The sequence below is a fragment of the Haliotis cracherodii genome, unplaced genomic scaffold (assembly GCF_022045235.1).
Source record: "Haliotis cracherodii isolate W230 unplaced genomic scaffold, xgHalCrac1.p SCAF_1, whole genome shotgun sequence".
NCBI classification, from domain to species: Eukaryota; Metazoa; Mollusca; class Gastropoda; order Lepetellida; family Haliotidae; genus Haliotis; species Haliotis cracherodii.
In genome coordinates, this window is record NW_027266264.1 from 50,161,329 (window position 1) to 50,175,778 (window position 14,450).

The 14,450-nt window shown below is 40.0% G+C and overlaps 1 protein-coding gene across 1 annotated transcript; it reads left to right on the forward strand.

Annotated features, from left to right (window-relative positions):
- The first annotated feature begins 3,856 nt into the window (after positions 1 to 3,856).
- LOC139456144 (galanin-like G-protein coupled receptor npr-9) lies at positions 3,857 to 5,610 on the forward strand. Its single transcript, XM_071237692.1, has 2 exons — positions 3,857 to 4,900; positions 5,443 to 5,610. Exons 1-2 carry the CDS (start codon positions 3,857 to 3,859, stop codon positions 5,608 to 5,610), a joined length of 1,212 nt encoding a protein of 403 aa, XP_071093793.1.
- Positions 5,611 to 14,450: the final 8,840 nt, after the last annotated feature.

The following is a 14,450-nucleotide window of genomic DNA, read 5'->3' on the forward strand; positions in this document are numbered from 1 at the left end:
CTTTTGACCAAAGGAGAACCCGTGTTAAGCTGAATTTAGATGTGGTGACAAGGAGATATTTTTTTTATTTCCTGACGAAAAATGTTAACACACATTTTATTATATGTACTTGCTAATGTCTCATTTTTAGATGTGATTTTGTTGGAAAATGTGAATACTGTTTTGGCTTCTACATGATGTTTTGCGATGGTGTTAAGAGAATACATGATCCTGTTAAATGTTATTGCTGTTCACATGTTTTTTGGTGATTTGACATTAAACGTCTGTTGTACGACTTTCAGTGCTCATGTTTATGAGGTTTGGTGGAGCATTGTTTTTATTGGACCCTAACTACTTTATGGCGGTTGGGTCTCTTTGTCTCAGCTCCATAGCCGTGACGCTGGGAAAGGGCAGCATTTAATTAATGAGAGTAGGTTATATCGTGGAGGATACACTTTGGGGAGAGGGTTCTACTAATTACCGTACCACAGGAAGAGACCTGTAGACGTGAGCGCGAGGTTGTGTGTATGATGGCCGTTGCACAATGGCCGCCAGGAGGGGTAAACATTGAGCTAAAGCAGTGTTGTTTTCACGGGCTTGTTGAATAAATTCCCAGCGCTACTGTCAATGTATCTTCTTCTTGATCATGGATACATCATACAGATACATTTACAATATCATTTTTTTCAACGTACATTAATGGTTTACTTGTCATATCTATTAGAGTATTTGTCAAATGTGCTGAGCTTATTTGTAAATTGAGGTGACATGTCTCATTAAAACATGAAGTCTCATTTAAAACATTAAGTATGATAGTAAATAATAATATTCATATCACATTAAGATAGAATGATAACAAGATAAATATGTAACAATAAAGCCCGTGTTCCACTTTCATAGCCAGGGGGGAAACTGATTAAACAAAGGGAAGAAGATTGCCCTAACTTATATGTAGAGACATCATCTGAATATGACTATATATGTAAATGTTACGATACTGTACTTATCTTCATGTATTATTGAAAAATGGGCAAAACGTTCGCGCAGACGAATGCTAGAGATACAATACGATATTCGATTTTTTAGATGATACATTACTGTTACTGATATCAAAAATCCGATTTGCAATATAAGTAAGCTTTCATGATAAAATAAAATAAAATTCATTCTTTCGTATCTATAAATGAATTATTGACATCAAATAAGGAATAAATAGTAAAAAGGCGCCCTATATATTGTGGGTTGTATTAAGTAACGCGATTGCATCACGTTTGTTGTGTTAATTGCTGGTCTTTTTTCTGCACCATCATGTAATCATTTCACCAAGACTCTTTTGATAACAGTATTTCCAGTATGAAAACATGTTATTTGCATCTAAAATTACCAAAAATTACATAAAGGTAAGTGTTGTGTAAGTAATGGGTTTGTGATAATGAGCCTCAGGAGATAATGATACTGATACTCATAGCATATTATGTCTTACCACCTGGCTCTATTGTTTGTCAATCTCCTGTCTCACACTAGACGTTCCATGTGTCCATTCATTAGTACCTGCACAAGTGGTAAAACTGGTGGACACCTTGGAAAGAACACCTCTTCCTGACACAACTTCTTGACGCATATCACAAATCAACTATTGACAAGATGCACAACAAGCTAGAATGAGATAAGGGGCTCTTTTCAACACAAATTGGCATAAACAACAACAAAAATGGCACACGACAGAAATAACAAGTTGAACAATGTTTAAACACGAATGTTGAATGTTACATTTACTGTCGAGGTAACATCACTGGTCCTTTGTGGTATCTCTATTTTTGGCGCATTTGATTCGGCATCAGAGGTTGTCTCCCCCCTTGAATCACACTGCGCTATCGATGTTGCTTTTACGATCACTTCCACTTCAATATGCTCTACATTGATAAAACAGAAATGTGCTATTGTTGATTATCAGCTGTGGTTTGAAGAACTTTAGAATAATGAATATAAGCACATGGTTTTTAATTGAGAATTTTTCGGATCTTAAAACAAAACAAGTGTTCAAGAGTATTATCTCAGTAGCACTTAACTAGGGGTCATGTCACATTCAAGACCACCATTAGCCTTTGAAACTGGGCTGTACACAAGACATGCAATCCCCATCTAGGAGAGAAAATGCTTCTTCTGCAACAGCCTGGAAAATGAAATACATTTTCTAATAGACCTTCCGATGTGTGACGATAGCAGATATAACATATTTCAGCACCATGCGTCGCCTCGCTTCAACTGAGAACTTGAACGACATATACACTGTTTGTTTGTTGTGTAACGCAGCACTTAGCAATATCCCAGCTATGTGGCGACCGGCTTTAAATAATCGAGACTGGACCAGACAATACAGTGATTGACATCATGAACCTCTACGCAAATGGGATACGAGGACATGCATCAACCAAGTCAGCGAGCCTGACCACTCGATCCTGTTTGTCACCTCTTACGACAAGCATGGGTTGCTGAAGACTTATTCTAACCGGGATATATATTATGAACTTCCTGAAAGCTACCCAGTGTTGTTTTGACTGCCTGTGTGTGTGTGCGCGTGCGTGTTGTGTGTGTAAACAATATATATATTATGTGTATGTGTGTGTAGCTAAGCAGATTTTTCATTGTAATCACACAGTAATAACACAATGAACATTTTGTTTAGCGCATTTCAACGGCATGTTCAAAGTGATTCCAATGTATATAAGGGGTGTTTGGGGGACGGTATGCCAAATAGAATAAAAGTTTCTGTAATGTTAATTTATCGAGTTGTATGGGTTTAATAAAAAGCACGCTCTGTTACTTTAATAATGAATGTGTTCATTCATTTGGCCAAAGTCTTCTTTTAAGAAATGAGGACAAATCCAATATAAGCACGTATGTTTAGTACTGACACATAAGCCCGCACTACAAATTACATGTAACACATTCATGTTTTGCCACCTCATGTCTATTAGCGGGGAAAACATCCAGCTACATGTGAGAGCGTCGCCTTTGGTTTGCACAAACAGCTGTCAGCTTGTAGCAGTCAGTCAGAGTAAGTATATACGCGTACATTGGGGGTATCAGATTCAGATTCAGATTCAGATTCAGGTTATTTCTCAAAGAAACCATCACCGGTGGTACATGAGCGTTTACAGCTATATATATACATATGGAAATACAAAAAGATATCAACATGACAAACGACAGGGTCAACGGTTCTTTCTAATTAACAGGACAGGATCAGACACACCAGACTCGTCACTAAATGGGGAAAACTGGGGAGAACGATTGGGATTCGACTCGATCGATTGCAAACCGCGCTCTCCTCTCCTAATGTTAAAGTATAAGTATCATATTGTAGTGTTCGGGCCAGGCCTGTCTTTGTCACATGTCACAATGCTTCATTTTGATTCGTTTAAAGTTAGATCTGACCATGAGCTCATGTGTGTCGTAATCGGAAAAATACAGAAGCCTACGTGCCAGATTGCTCATCTCTCTATTGATATTGTGACTCGCTCCGTATGCTCCAAATGAAATATATCTTGAATGTCTCTGCTTGTTTCATTAACTAAAGGACGATAACCTGGAACCAATCCAATGATAAAATATGAAATGTCAAAAATACCTTGTGATAAATGTTTTTTTTATCTTTTGATTCCTTTCGAACTAAAAGTTCTCTGTCACAAACTATATCTAATGCAACTCCTCATTGCAGCTATAACGGTTTTATTGGTTACCTTTTTCTAATGTTTTTGAGATGCATTTTTAAGATGCATTTTAACACCACTCACTCGTTCACTGGTTATACTATTTGTGTTTCCGTTGTGTCATTTGAAAAGATAAATTACTTTACATATTTATTCTTTGCAGAATGGCTCAGATTGGATGCTATGTAGTCCTGTTTATTGCATTGTTCAGCGGTGCATGGCCTGTAAAACACAACGATCCGCCCCAACAATTGAATGAGCAGAGCAAAGACACGTCGAAGGTCGGAATTAACGGACCCATCACTAACAAAAATGGAACTGACAATAGAAGTCATGAAGAGTTTCCTGATTCCCCTTATGCACCACTAGCAGCAACAGAGACCACAATCACCATGGTTATCAAATACGTGGGCTATGTAACAGTGCCTACCCTCCTTGTCGTCAGTCTAACGGGCAACTGTCTCACAATCATTGTGATGCTCAGTAAAACATTCTGGAACTCTCCCTGCAGCCCCTTCCTCGTCGCCTTGGCCATATCCGACTCCACCTACAGCATGGTAATCCCCTTTAGCAACATCTTCTTCAGACAACTCATCGGATTTGACATCCGTGCCCTCACTGAAAGCGGCTGTCATATTTTTTTCATTGTTCACAAAGCATCCAAGATTATATCCTCCTGGTTTATTGTCGCCATCAGCGTTGAACGCTTCATTGCTGTTTGGTTCCCACTGAAAGCAAACAGTATTTGCAAAAGGCGGAACCTACTTCTCTTTGTTCTCACTATCTACCTGGGAGTGTACATCTTCACAGGTGTATGGACCTTCTCCACGAAAATCATCAATGGTGTTTGTGTTCCAAACTACGCCACCCCTGACACAGCTGCCCTTGCCCGGGCGTATTTGGTGGCCGGGTCGATGGTGTTCTCTCTGATTCCGGCTTCCATTCTGATCATCCTAACTCCAGCTACCTGTTATAAGCTCTTCAAGCAGCAGGCCATACGGATGGAACTATCAGTTGCACATAGTAATGCAGGTGCAAGTAACAACAGAAGGGCGTCTCAAACCACGGTCATGTTGTTAGGGATTACCATTGCCTACATTATACTCGTTACTCCAACATGCATAGTTCATAATATCTGCTTCAGCCTGAAAATCAGTTTATATGAGACCAAGGACCTTACACTGTCCATTGCAAGAGCTGTGATACAGGTAAGAACAATTTGATAGACGTATTGATAGAAGAAATATTGTTCTGTGATTGAATGTTGCTTCATGAAATAATTGGAAGCAGCGATGACACGCTTTCAATCTGAAGCACGAATGGTGTCCCATTCCCATGTTTGCAAGTATATACTGTGAAGGGAATAACGCTCAACCTACTTTGGTTCTATTTGTACATGCAGTTTCAAATATGCAATTACAATTGTCTACAACAACAACAAATTAAAAACATTACAGAGGTATGCGTGGTCCAGTCGTCTAAGGTGCGGCGATTCGCTGTGCAGAGTAGCGTCCATTGGCAACGCCAGAAACCCAAGACTGTGGCGTTATCTTTCTAAGTTTCTAAGTTTGGTTGTCACCAAAAAGGTAAATGTTTGAGGCCTGCATCATTTGGGGCTTTTCTAAACAAAAGAAGATGACACGCCGTGATATAACTTGAATACTGTTCAAAGCGATGTTAAACCAAACTTACTCACTCACTCACTCAAAAATAATAATGTTTTCTCATGCATTCCTCCTTTCGGTTTCAGTTCACTGAGCAACTGAACTTCTCGATCAACTTTATCCTCTACTTACTGTGTAACCGTTCATTCAGAAACCGAGTGTTGGTTATCCTGCGCCACAAGACAGAAACACAACTCACAGAAGGCAATAACATCCAGAATCCAGTAACTCGCCAATCGACCACCAGGTATTAGAGGGGGAGATCATTGAAAACGGTTTTACCCCGCATCATTCGGACGGGGCACACCATACAGGCACGTTTACGTTTAAGTCAGCTTGACGAGAGAACAACCAAGCTACCCTCTCAATTTTTAGAGAACCTCAAAGTCAAAACTCAAGTCAAACCATTTACTCATTCCTAGGGGTGAGGGCTTGTGATGTGTGGTGTGGTTTGTATGTTGTGTTGTGCGTCTAGGCCCAAAGTTCAGGCACCGTGAATTACGACGCCTTACTCTGTTTCACCTCAATGTATTGGTAGCCCCCTTTGTAGCCTTGTGGTTAAAGTGTTCGCTCGTTACGCAGAAAGGTCACGGTTCGATGTCCTTGGGCGTGGTTTGTATGGGTTGGTGTGGTGTTGGTGTGGATTGGCATGGTGTGGTCTGATGCGCGTTGTATGTTGTAGTGTGGTATACGTGGTATGGGCTTCACAAATTGTACTCATGTCGGGAATCAAACTTTCTTCGGTCATCGGCGTGACGAGCGAACGCTTTAACCACTAGGCTACCCGACCGCCCCAACTTTCTTATGAATATTGTGAAAAGTAGCAATTTGATATAAATGCAAATATAACTAAAATGATTATATTCGGAAATATGAAGAGCAGAGGAGTTTTTATTATATATATAATAAAAAAATTCCGAAGTAGTAGATCATTAGTAATATTTTTCAAAAGAAAGAAACGAATGTCTTCATACAACACATCTCTTCAATACTAATATATGATTAATATTTATAGTATGTTTTAAAATGTGACACTGAAGCTGAAACAACGGTTTAGTTCTATTTGTTGATAAATACAAGATGCACTTTTAACACGTGGAGTCTTTAAATAACATATCAAATAACCAGACGACACCCTTAGAATTAATTCAAAGAGCTTTGGGTTGTTAGGATGAGTACTGTAAACAATATATGTAGAACAAATCGAAAATTGTAGAGACTATCACATTACCCAAGTGCTTACGGATTAGTATCAAATATGTAAATCACTTTAATGCCATATTTCTTACACACCTGTGGGTGAGAAACCCATTTGAGATAACTGGTATCAAACATATGTGTGAGATTGAATTCCAGGCCAGTGATTGGCTAATCCATGGGGATGACCTGAGGTCAGATGATGACGGACTACTTTCCTGAGTATAAGTCATTCATAAGTTGCTCGTGCTTCAGTCGAATGTTCACCTACGTCTGTATTGAACCACATGACCGTGTAAATATTAATAATAATAATAATAATAATAAACAAACTCGTCTGCGGGTTTGTTTGTTATTATTATCAATTATATTATCTGTTGTTATGTCAACGGTATTGTTTTTTAGAGTGTAATGTCCCTCCTCTTCAACACTCACTTCGAAGTCAAATAAAATTCAAAACACATCACGCAAACTCATACACACCACAGTTTTGTATTCCCCCTTCTGTTTATCATTTACTGTCATTTTAGGCAAAGCAAATTTACTGAAGGTGACTTCTGAAAATTAGGCACATCGTAAAGCTCTCTAAATCACAATTCACGGCGTTATTTACCAGAGAGTATACTGAGTGTTTAGAAATCTAAATATCGGATATTTACTCGAAATATTAATGTAGAAAAATAACATATTAGTGATGTCGGGTTTCAAATCAGTAATGATAATTTGGAAACGTCGCTGATGGCCTAGAATCGATAAGAATGTTTTTGAAAACGGTTTGTGTTTTCAAAATGCCGGTTATGAGACACCTATTCGATCAGGTTTAATTTCAAACTCAACTGCTCTACATGCATCCCTGAATTTCTCATACATTTTAGAAACAAATGTCACCAATTATCTAGATGAAATCATGCGAAATAAATTGGGTGTGGAAACAAACACTGTGCTCGGAAAACTGTACTTGCTGAAATGTAAACAAGCAAAATTCAGATTTTACACTGTGTAGCATTTTTAGAGGTACTTTCGTCTAATTGTTGCATACATTGGCTAGGTCACGTGTTTGAGAATATTCATGGGAAGAGTATCGTTGGACTAATTATGGAATTTCAAATACATACATTACAATGATGTGGTAAATTCTGTCCTGTGTGACGCCATGGCTGACGCTAAATAACGCACAACGACGACGGTAGTTATCTGCATTTCTGACTAATTCTCTTTGTTACATTGGAAAACATGGTAAACCAATAACAGTACACAGATTGTCAGAATGTTTCTGATTACTTACGTGACACATTTATGTACATACGATCCCTCAATCAACGCAAACCCTAATGTGGAAATCCCGCGTACTGTTGTCAGTGAACACGCCATTTTGTAAAAGGCGGTCACCGGTAGTGATGTCATACGGAAGTAAACATTGTTGTACATATTTGGTAATTTCTTTGAGGTGTGAACTTTTAACTCGGCATCCATCGTGTTCTTTGTTTTGTCATCGCCTTGATAATCCACAAATATGTCGGAAACCTTTTTGTGTAGGGTCACATTATTCATGGGTAGTAAGCAATACATAGGATGACGTCACTTATGACAGTGTATTATGTATTAATGCGCCTCTGAGATCATGGGAATTAAACAAAATGCATCGATTCGATGCAAAAAAGGTGCGATTTTAGGGTGTGTAAGAAACAGATTACTGCACTCGTGTCTCTCAGATATACCATTGATCTTACAACTCGTTGTTACATAGCGTATCTAACGAGCGAAAGCTAGTTAGATACGTTTTGAAACAACTGGTTGTAGTAATCTCTATTTAACACATGCATTGTCCGATTTCCAATACTTTTTCCGTTTTACATCCTCGGACATGTACCTTTACAGAAGTAATAGCGTTCACTGCACGCACTCACTGTGATGAATAGACCGAACTAGTTTCCTCTGGCAATGAACGATTACAACAATGAATGGAATGTGTCCATCTGATGTTCATCTGATGTCTCCATCAACGCTTGCTTCATGAAGTAGGGACCGTCGCCGTGGTCTAATGGTAGAGCGTCCGCCCGCGTCATACCAAAAGACGTTAAAAGATGTACTTGTTGTTACCCTGTCTGGCGCTCGGCATTTAGGGGACTAAAACAAGGACAGGTCGGTTTAGGGGACTAAAACAAGGACAGGTCGGCTCGGTGTCAGTATACTGGGTATACTGCAACACACACACACACACACACACACACACACACACACACACACACACACACACACACACACACACACGATAATTGTGTTCATTCGTATTACATTTTGTATGGCATGACTTTATGTAATGCTACCGCGTCTGCAAAGTGGCAACCGTTCTGTTTTATAGTTAGAAATGATACGGAAGACACATTTGGCTGAATCGTTTTCTTAAACATGCCGTCAATTGTCCGCCAGCTTCCTGTCGACATGTCCTAACCTGTCTTAATTTGTGTAAATTTAAGATGCCTTGAAAAGCGCTAGGGCAAATTCGCGAATACACTATTTCTGCGAACTATAGATGGAAGCTGTTCTGCTAACTTTTGATTGAAGCTGTTCTCCTAACTATTGATGGAAGTTGTTCTGCTAACTATATATTGATGGAAGCCGTTCTGCTATCTATTGATGGAAGCTATTCTGCTAACTATAGATGGAAGCTGTTCTGCTTGCTATTGATTGAAGCTATTCTGCTAACTATTGATGGAAGCTGTTCTGCTAACTATTGATGGAAGCTGTTCTAACTATAGATGGAAGCTGTTCTGCTTGCTATTGATTGAAGCTGTTCTGCTAACTATTGATGGAAGCTGTTCTGCTAACTATTGATGGAAGCTATTCTGCTTACTATTGATGGAAGCTGTTCTGCGAACTATTGATGGAAGCTGTTCTGCTAACTATGGCTAGAAGCTGTTCTGCTTACTACTGATGGAAGCTGTTCTGCAAAATATTAACCGAAGATGCTCTGATATATATTGAAACTTTATTATTTACTTGACGTTGTATTCATTTCGCCAAATCGATATTTAGCAAGAAATTCGCTGTGCAGAGTAGCGTCCCTTGGACACGCCAGAGACCTATGATTGTGGGTTCGAATCCCGGTTCGCCCCGATTATATTTCTAGGTTTGTCAGCACCATACCCGTGCTCATGAGTTTCACCGAAGTGGTAAACGTCTTCGGGCTTTCCTGCCACATAAAGCTGACACGCCGCGATAGAAATGGAATACTGTTAAAAGCGGTGTTAAACCCAACTCACTCACTCACTACTTCATTCTCTTGTGGAAGGCGTTGTATATATTATGTTTGAAATAAACTAATGATGTTACAGCATATGTATGTAGCCACTCCAGGTCGTTATAGAATTATGCACATTTCTTATTGCTGTCGCAACCCTTACTACTGCACGTTATGTCACTACTTCATTCTCTTGTGGAAGACGTTGTATATATTATGTTTGAAATAAACTAATGATGTTTTTCAACAAATCAGATTGCAGCATATACATGTAGCCACTCCAGGTTGTTATAGCGTTATGCACATTTCCTATTGCTGTCGCAACCCTTACTATTGCACGTTATGTCACTACTTCATTCTCTTGTGGAAGACGTTGTATTATTTTGTTTGAAATAAACTATCATTTGGAATGAAGCTTTTTTTATTTTCCATCTACAATGAGGCAATACACCGTAGCGCAAACGAGTGTCTACATGAGAAATGTAGCTCCTGGTAGACATATTTATATATCACGCATAAAATAGAACATATAGCATGAACTCTTCATTGAGTACCCAGCGAAACAATCGTTTGTTCTGTAAAGGCCTTATAATCCTTTTCCTTTTCAAAATGTTTATCGTGATGCTTATTGTCACATCACAAAGCATTCTCTTAGATGTTTACTACGGTTGATAATTTGTGACATAGCTATGCCTTTGTCACTTGTGCACGAGAAGGTATGTATGTTGTGAGTCCTCCCGGACGTTTTGGTAACCTGTTTGGCCGTCAGAACGGTGCATCCAATTTTATGCGGTGCATTCTCTTTCACATCACCCAAATATTGTATCCACAGTTGGTAATATAATGTCAGCTGTTTTTCCTGTCGTGACACTGTAAAACACTCCGAAGAAGAAGATTTATCGGGTTGAGTTGCCCGGAACGCATTTGAATCTCCGAATCTCTCCACGGCTTCTCATGCTTGTCGTGTGATGGCGGTGACGATGTGAGACATGACAGAATGTGTTCACGTTATGGGGCATCATGGAACGTGGTTCTTGACATCAACCAGTGGTCTGTCCAGTGTTTACTACTCACAGACCACTGTTATGCAGATTTACTGGTGCACAGTATAACACAACATTACATTAACACAGCGAACTGGTTCAAAGCACAGTACGGTATAGTTCACGTAAGCGCCGACACAATTGCTAAATATACACCAGGTTAACATTCTAAACAATGTGAACAATAATAAAGGAGTGTTTGTCACCCGTGCCCCGTAAAAGGCGACTTTGCCTGTCTTAAGAGGCGACTAACGGGATCGGGTGGTCTGGATTGCTGACTTGGTTTATGCATGTCATCGTATCCTAGTTGCGTGGATCGATGCTTATGATGTCACTCACTGTATTGCCTGGTCCAGACTCGATTATTTACAGACCGCCGTCATTTAGCTGGAATATTGCTGAGTGCGGCGTTAAACAAACACGCAAACAAACAAACACTCATTTATTATTGTTCACTTATCAGCGCCAATAGACAATGTCCATTGTCTATTGCTAATCACCTTTCAGTGTCAATCATCCGTTGGCCTTCGTTGTTAGTTTCTACCCCTTGTTATTTTCCACCTTTTGTTATCTTATTATATTTTGTCCTTACCTGTATATATGCTCATTGCCTCATGGCATTCATTCACCTGATGAAGGGGTAAGCATATACTTCGAAACGATGCGTTCCTCATAATAAAGAAGTTGACTTATGTGTATTACTTCTAAATGTCTTTCAAAGACCTATGCCGAACTGTGCCTGCTCTTCATCTGGAAAATATGGAATCATTAGATTCGAATCCATGTTCGCCTCTATTTTTTTTGCTGGGTTTGTCAGCACCATAACAGTTCTAGTGGGTTCTTAGACCTGCATCATGTCGGGCTTTGACTCCACTGTATGCTGACAAGCCGTGCAAAAAAACTGGCATACTGTTCAAAGCGGCGTAAAAACCAAATCACTCTCTCAAACGTAAAATGTACACTTTATACGTACAGGTACGTGTCACTTACAGCGTATGGCATGGATTGTACCCGATTACCTTCAAATTTACAAATAAGGAACTGCCTCTAAGTCTGGTGGATAGGGCGTGTGCCTGGAGAGCGGCATCTACCCAAGGCAAAGGAGTTAACTGACTATAAAAGTCCAGTTTCCACCCTTGCCGAACTAGGCTGGTATTATGGAGTTACATTTTGGTTGGACTAACGAGTCTATTCATAGTCCAATCAAAAGCGCGCACCGAAATCGAAATCCGGTTCGTTAACTGTCGTGCAGATTTCGGTCAACTGCACGATTTGCAAAGCATGTGTAACGCCAACTCGTTGTCAGCAGATATTTTCAAAATCTTTTTATGTTTTTAATCAAGGTGCTCACGTGATTTGATGCATTTCGCGATGTAAGAATTGTTTTATCACAATATAGATCTTGATTATCGATCAGATCGTCCTGACCGGGAGCCACCATTTTGTTTGAGTGAGTATGGGTTTCCGCCGCTTTTAGCAATATTCCACCAATATAACGGCGGGGGGACACCAGAAATAGGCTTCACACTTTGTATCTATGTCGGGAATCGAACCCAGGTCTTCGGCGTGACGAGCGAACGCTTTAACCACTAGGCTACCCGACCGCCCCTCCATTTTTTTTTAAGCAAACGCAAGTGATATGAGAGGTGGAATCTGATTGGTCCATAGGGGAGGCTTACAAGGGACATAACTGGTAATAGCCACTGGTGGCGCTATGATCGAGCCAAGTAATTCCAGCCTAGTTCGGCAAGGGTGGAAACTGGACTTTTAAAGTCAGTTAACTCTCTTGCCTCGAGAAGATTTGAGAGCGGAAGGTCGGCGGGCTCGATACCCTTCCGAACATACCAAACGACGTTCAAAGACGTACTTGTTGTCCCGCCTGGCATCTGCATTAAGGGGATCATACAAGAACTGGGGGCTAGGAGTCCTTTATCCTGTGTATACCTGTTACACTTCGTCGTGGTATCACAGCGGGCTACCACTATAAAACTAGACAGGTGCAATAATCTTTAACGCGACATGAAACATCATTTCTCTTCTCTTCTCTTCTCTTCAGCATCACAAAATGAACAATATGTATTATACAGGGACTAGTATATACTCCGGAGTTATATAGTTCCCCTGTGAGAGAGAGTTATACGAAGGTCTCGTGATCACTTTGATTAAAATGGGTGTTTCGTTAAACATCTGGAGAATAAGGATTGGGACTTTCAATATGTCGAGCCGACTCCGCTCTCGCCACGTGGCGAACCATGAGAGGTATATACTGCCACACGCTCACTCGACCTCGGGTGTAGAAACATGTTACAGGATCATCTGTGTGCCTCTGATATTGTTTAGTGTGTCGATGGTGGGATGCACGTTGTCACAACTATCTGAAGAAGTGTTTCTTGATTCAGCCGAGAAGATTTCAAGGTGATTTCCTCACCATACACGTTTTGTGGCAATGAATGTCGTAAAGGTAAACAATGCTATCTTTGACCTTTCACGGAGCGTTCTTCTCATATCAAGTTGGGATGTTGAGACCAATCCAGGTCTTCCAACCGATTCGGAAGCAGGTAAACAACACCAGGAACTCCTATCTGAATTAAAAACTTAGGGGGATCAAATCAGAGACAACTCAAATTTAATGTGACTGTATACGTCATAAAATCCGAAATTGCTGACAAATCCGAAAATCTCAACAACATATATTACGTACTGATGTTGATGATATTGCTGATAGACCTGACAGGCTTGAAACTACCTCTTCATCTGCCACACAGAATGACGAATGTGTTTCACGGTTGTCAGACAAGATAAGTGCTAGATATACAGGAGCAGTACAGCAGGCGTAATAATGTGATACTGTATGACCTTCCTGAACAACACTACGAAACTGCAACAGTCTGCAAGAAATATGCATGTGATGTGCTAAACAACAATGCAAACGCTGATGACAAACCTGCACATAGACTTGGTACGAAATCAGGAAAATCACCGAAACCAATGATCGTAAAGTTTAGTACCCAGAAGATAAAGTGAGGGCACTAGGCCTCCGTCCAAATCTTAAAGAAATCCGATTTGGTTTACCCAACGAAATACCAGCGAGATAAGTTACAGGATCTAAAAGAACAGAACAAGTTTGGCTATTTTAAGTGTGGCAAACTGGTCATTATTGACAGACACCCATCTCAGCCCGTCAGTAGCCAAGACAACACCAAAACAAGAAGTGTAACGAGGGGAGACAATCGCGTCACAACCTCGGACACAGATGGACCCCACCTTCGCTCGAGTGATTAACCAGGAAAGAAGAAATAGGGGTGTGGTCAGGGCTCAGGTATCAGCTGTGTGACGCATCTTGACTTTTTATTCTGGAAAATCAATGGTTTAATGGCAAACATATGTGACAATGACTTTATTGATTTTGTAAATATGTTTGATGTTGTGGCGCTCAGTGAAACATGGACAAATAATTGTGATTTAGCTACAGTATTCCACGACTATGTATCGCGCACTGTTCAGGCATGTAAAACTGCTTCGTATGATAGACTTTCGAGAGGAATTGCATTACTGATAAAGGTAAGAATATCAAACTTCATTAAGTTTTCCAAAGTCTGTGATTATTGTACAT

What these genes read in the sequence shown, in the direction of transcription:
- LOC139456144 (XM_071237692.1), top strand. Translation starts at nt 3,857, where the DNA reads ATGGCTCAGATTGGATGCTATGTAGTCCTGTTTATTGCATTGTTCAGC. An exon ending in TTGCAAGAGCTGTGATACAG is followed by an intron (nt 4,901 to 5,442) that starts GTAAGAACAATT and finishes TTTCGGTTTCAG; the next exon opens with TTCACTGAGCAACTGAACTT.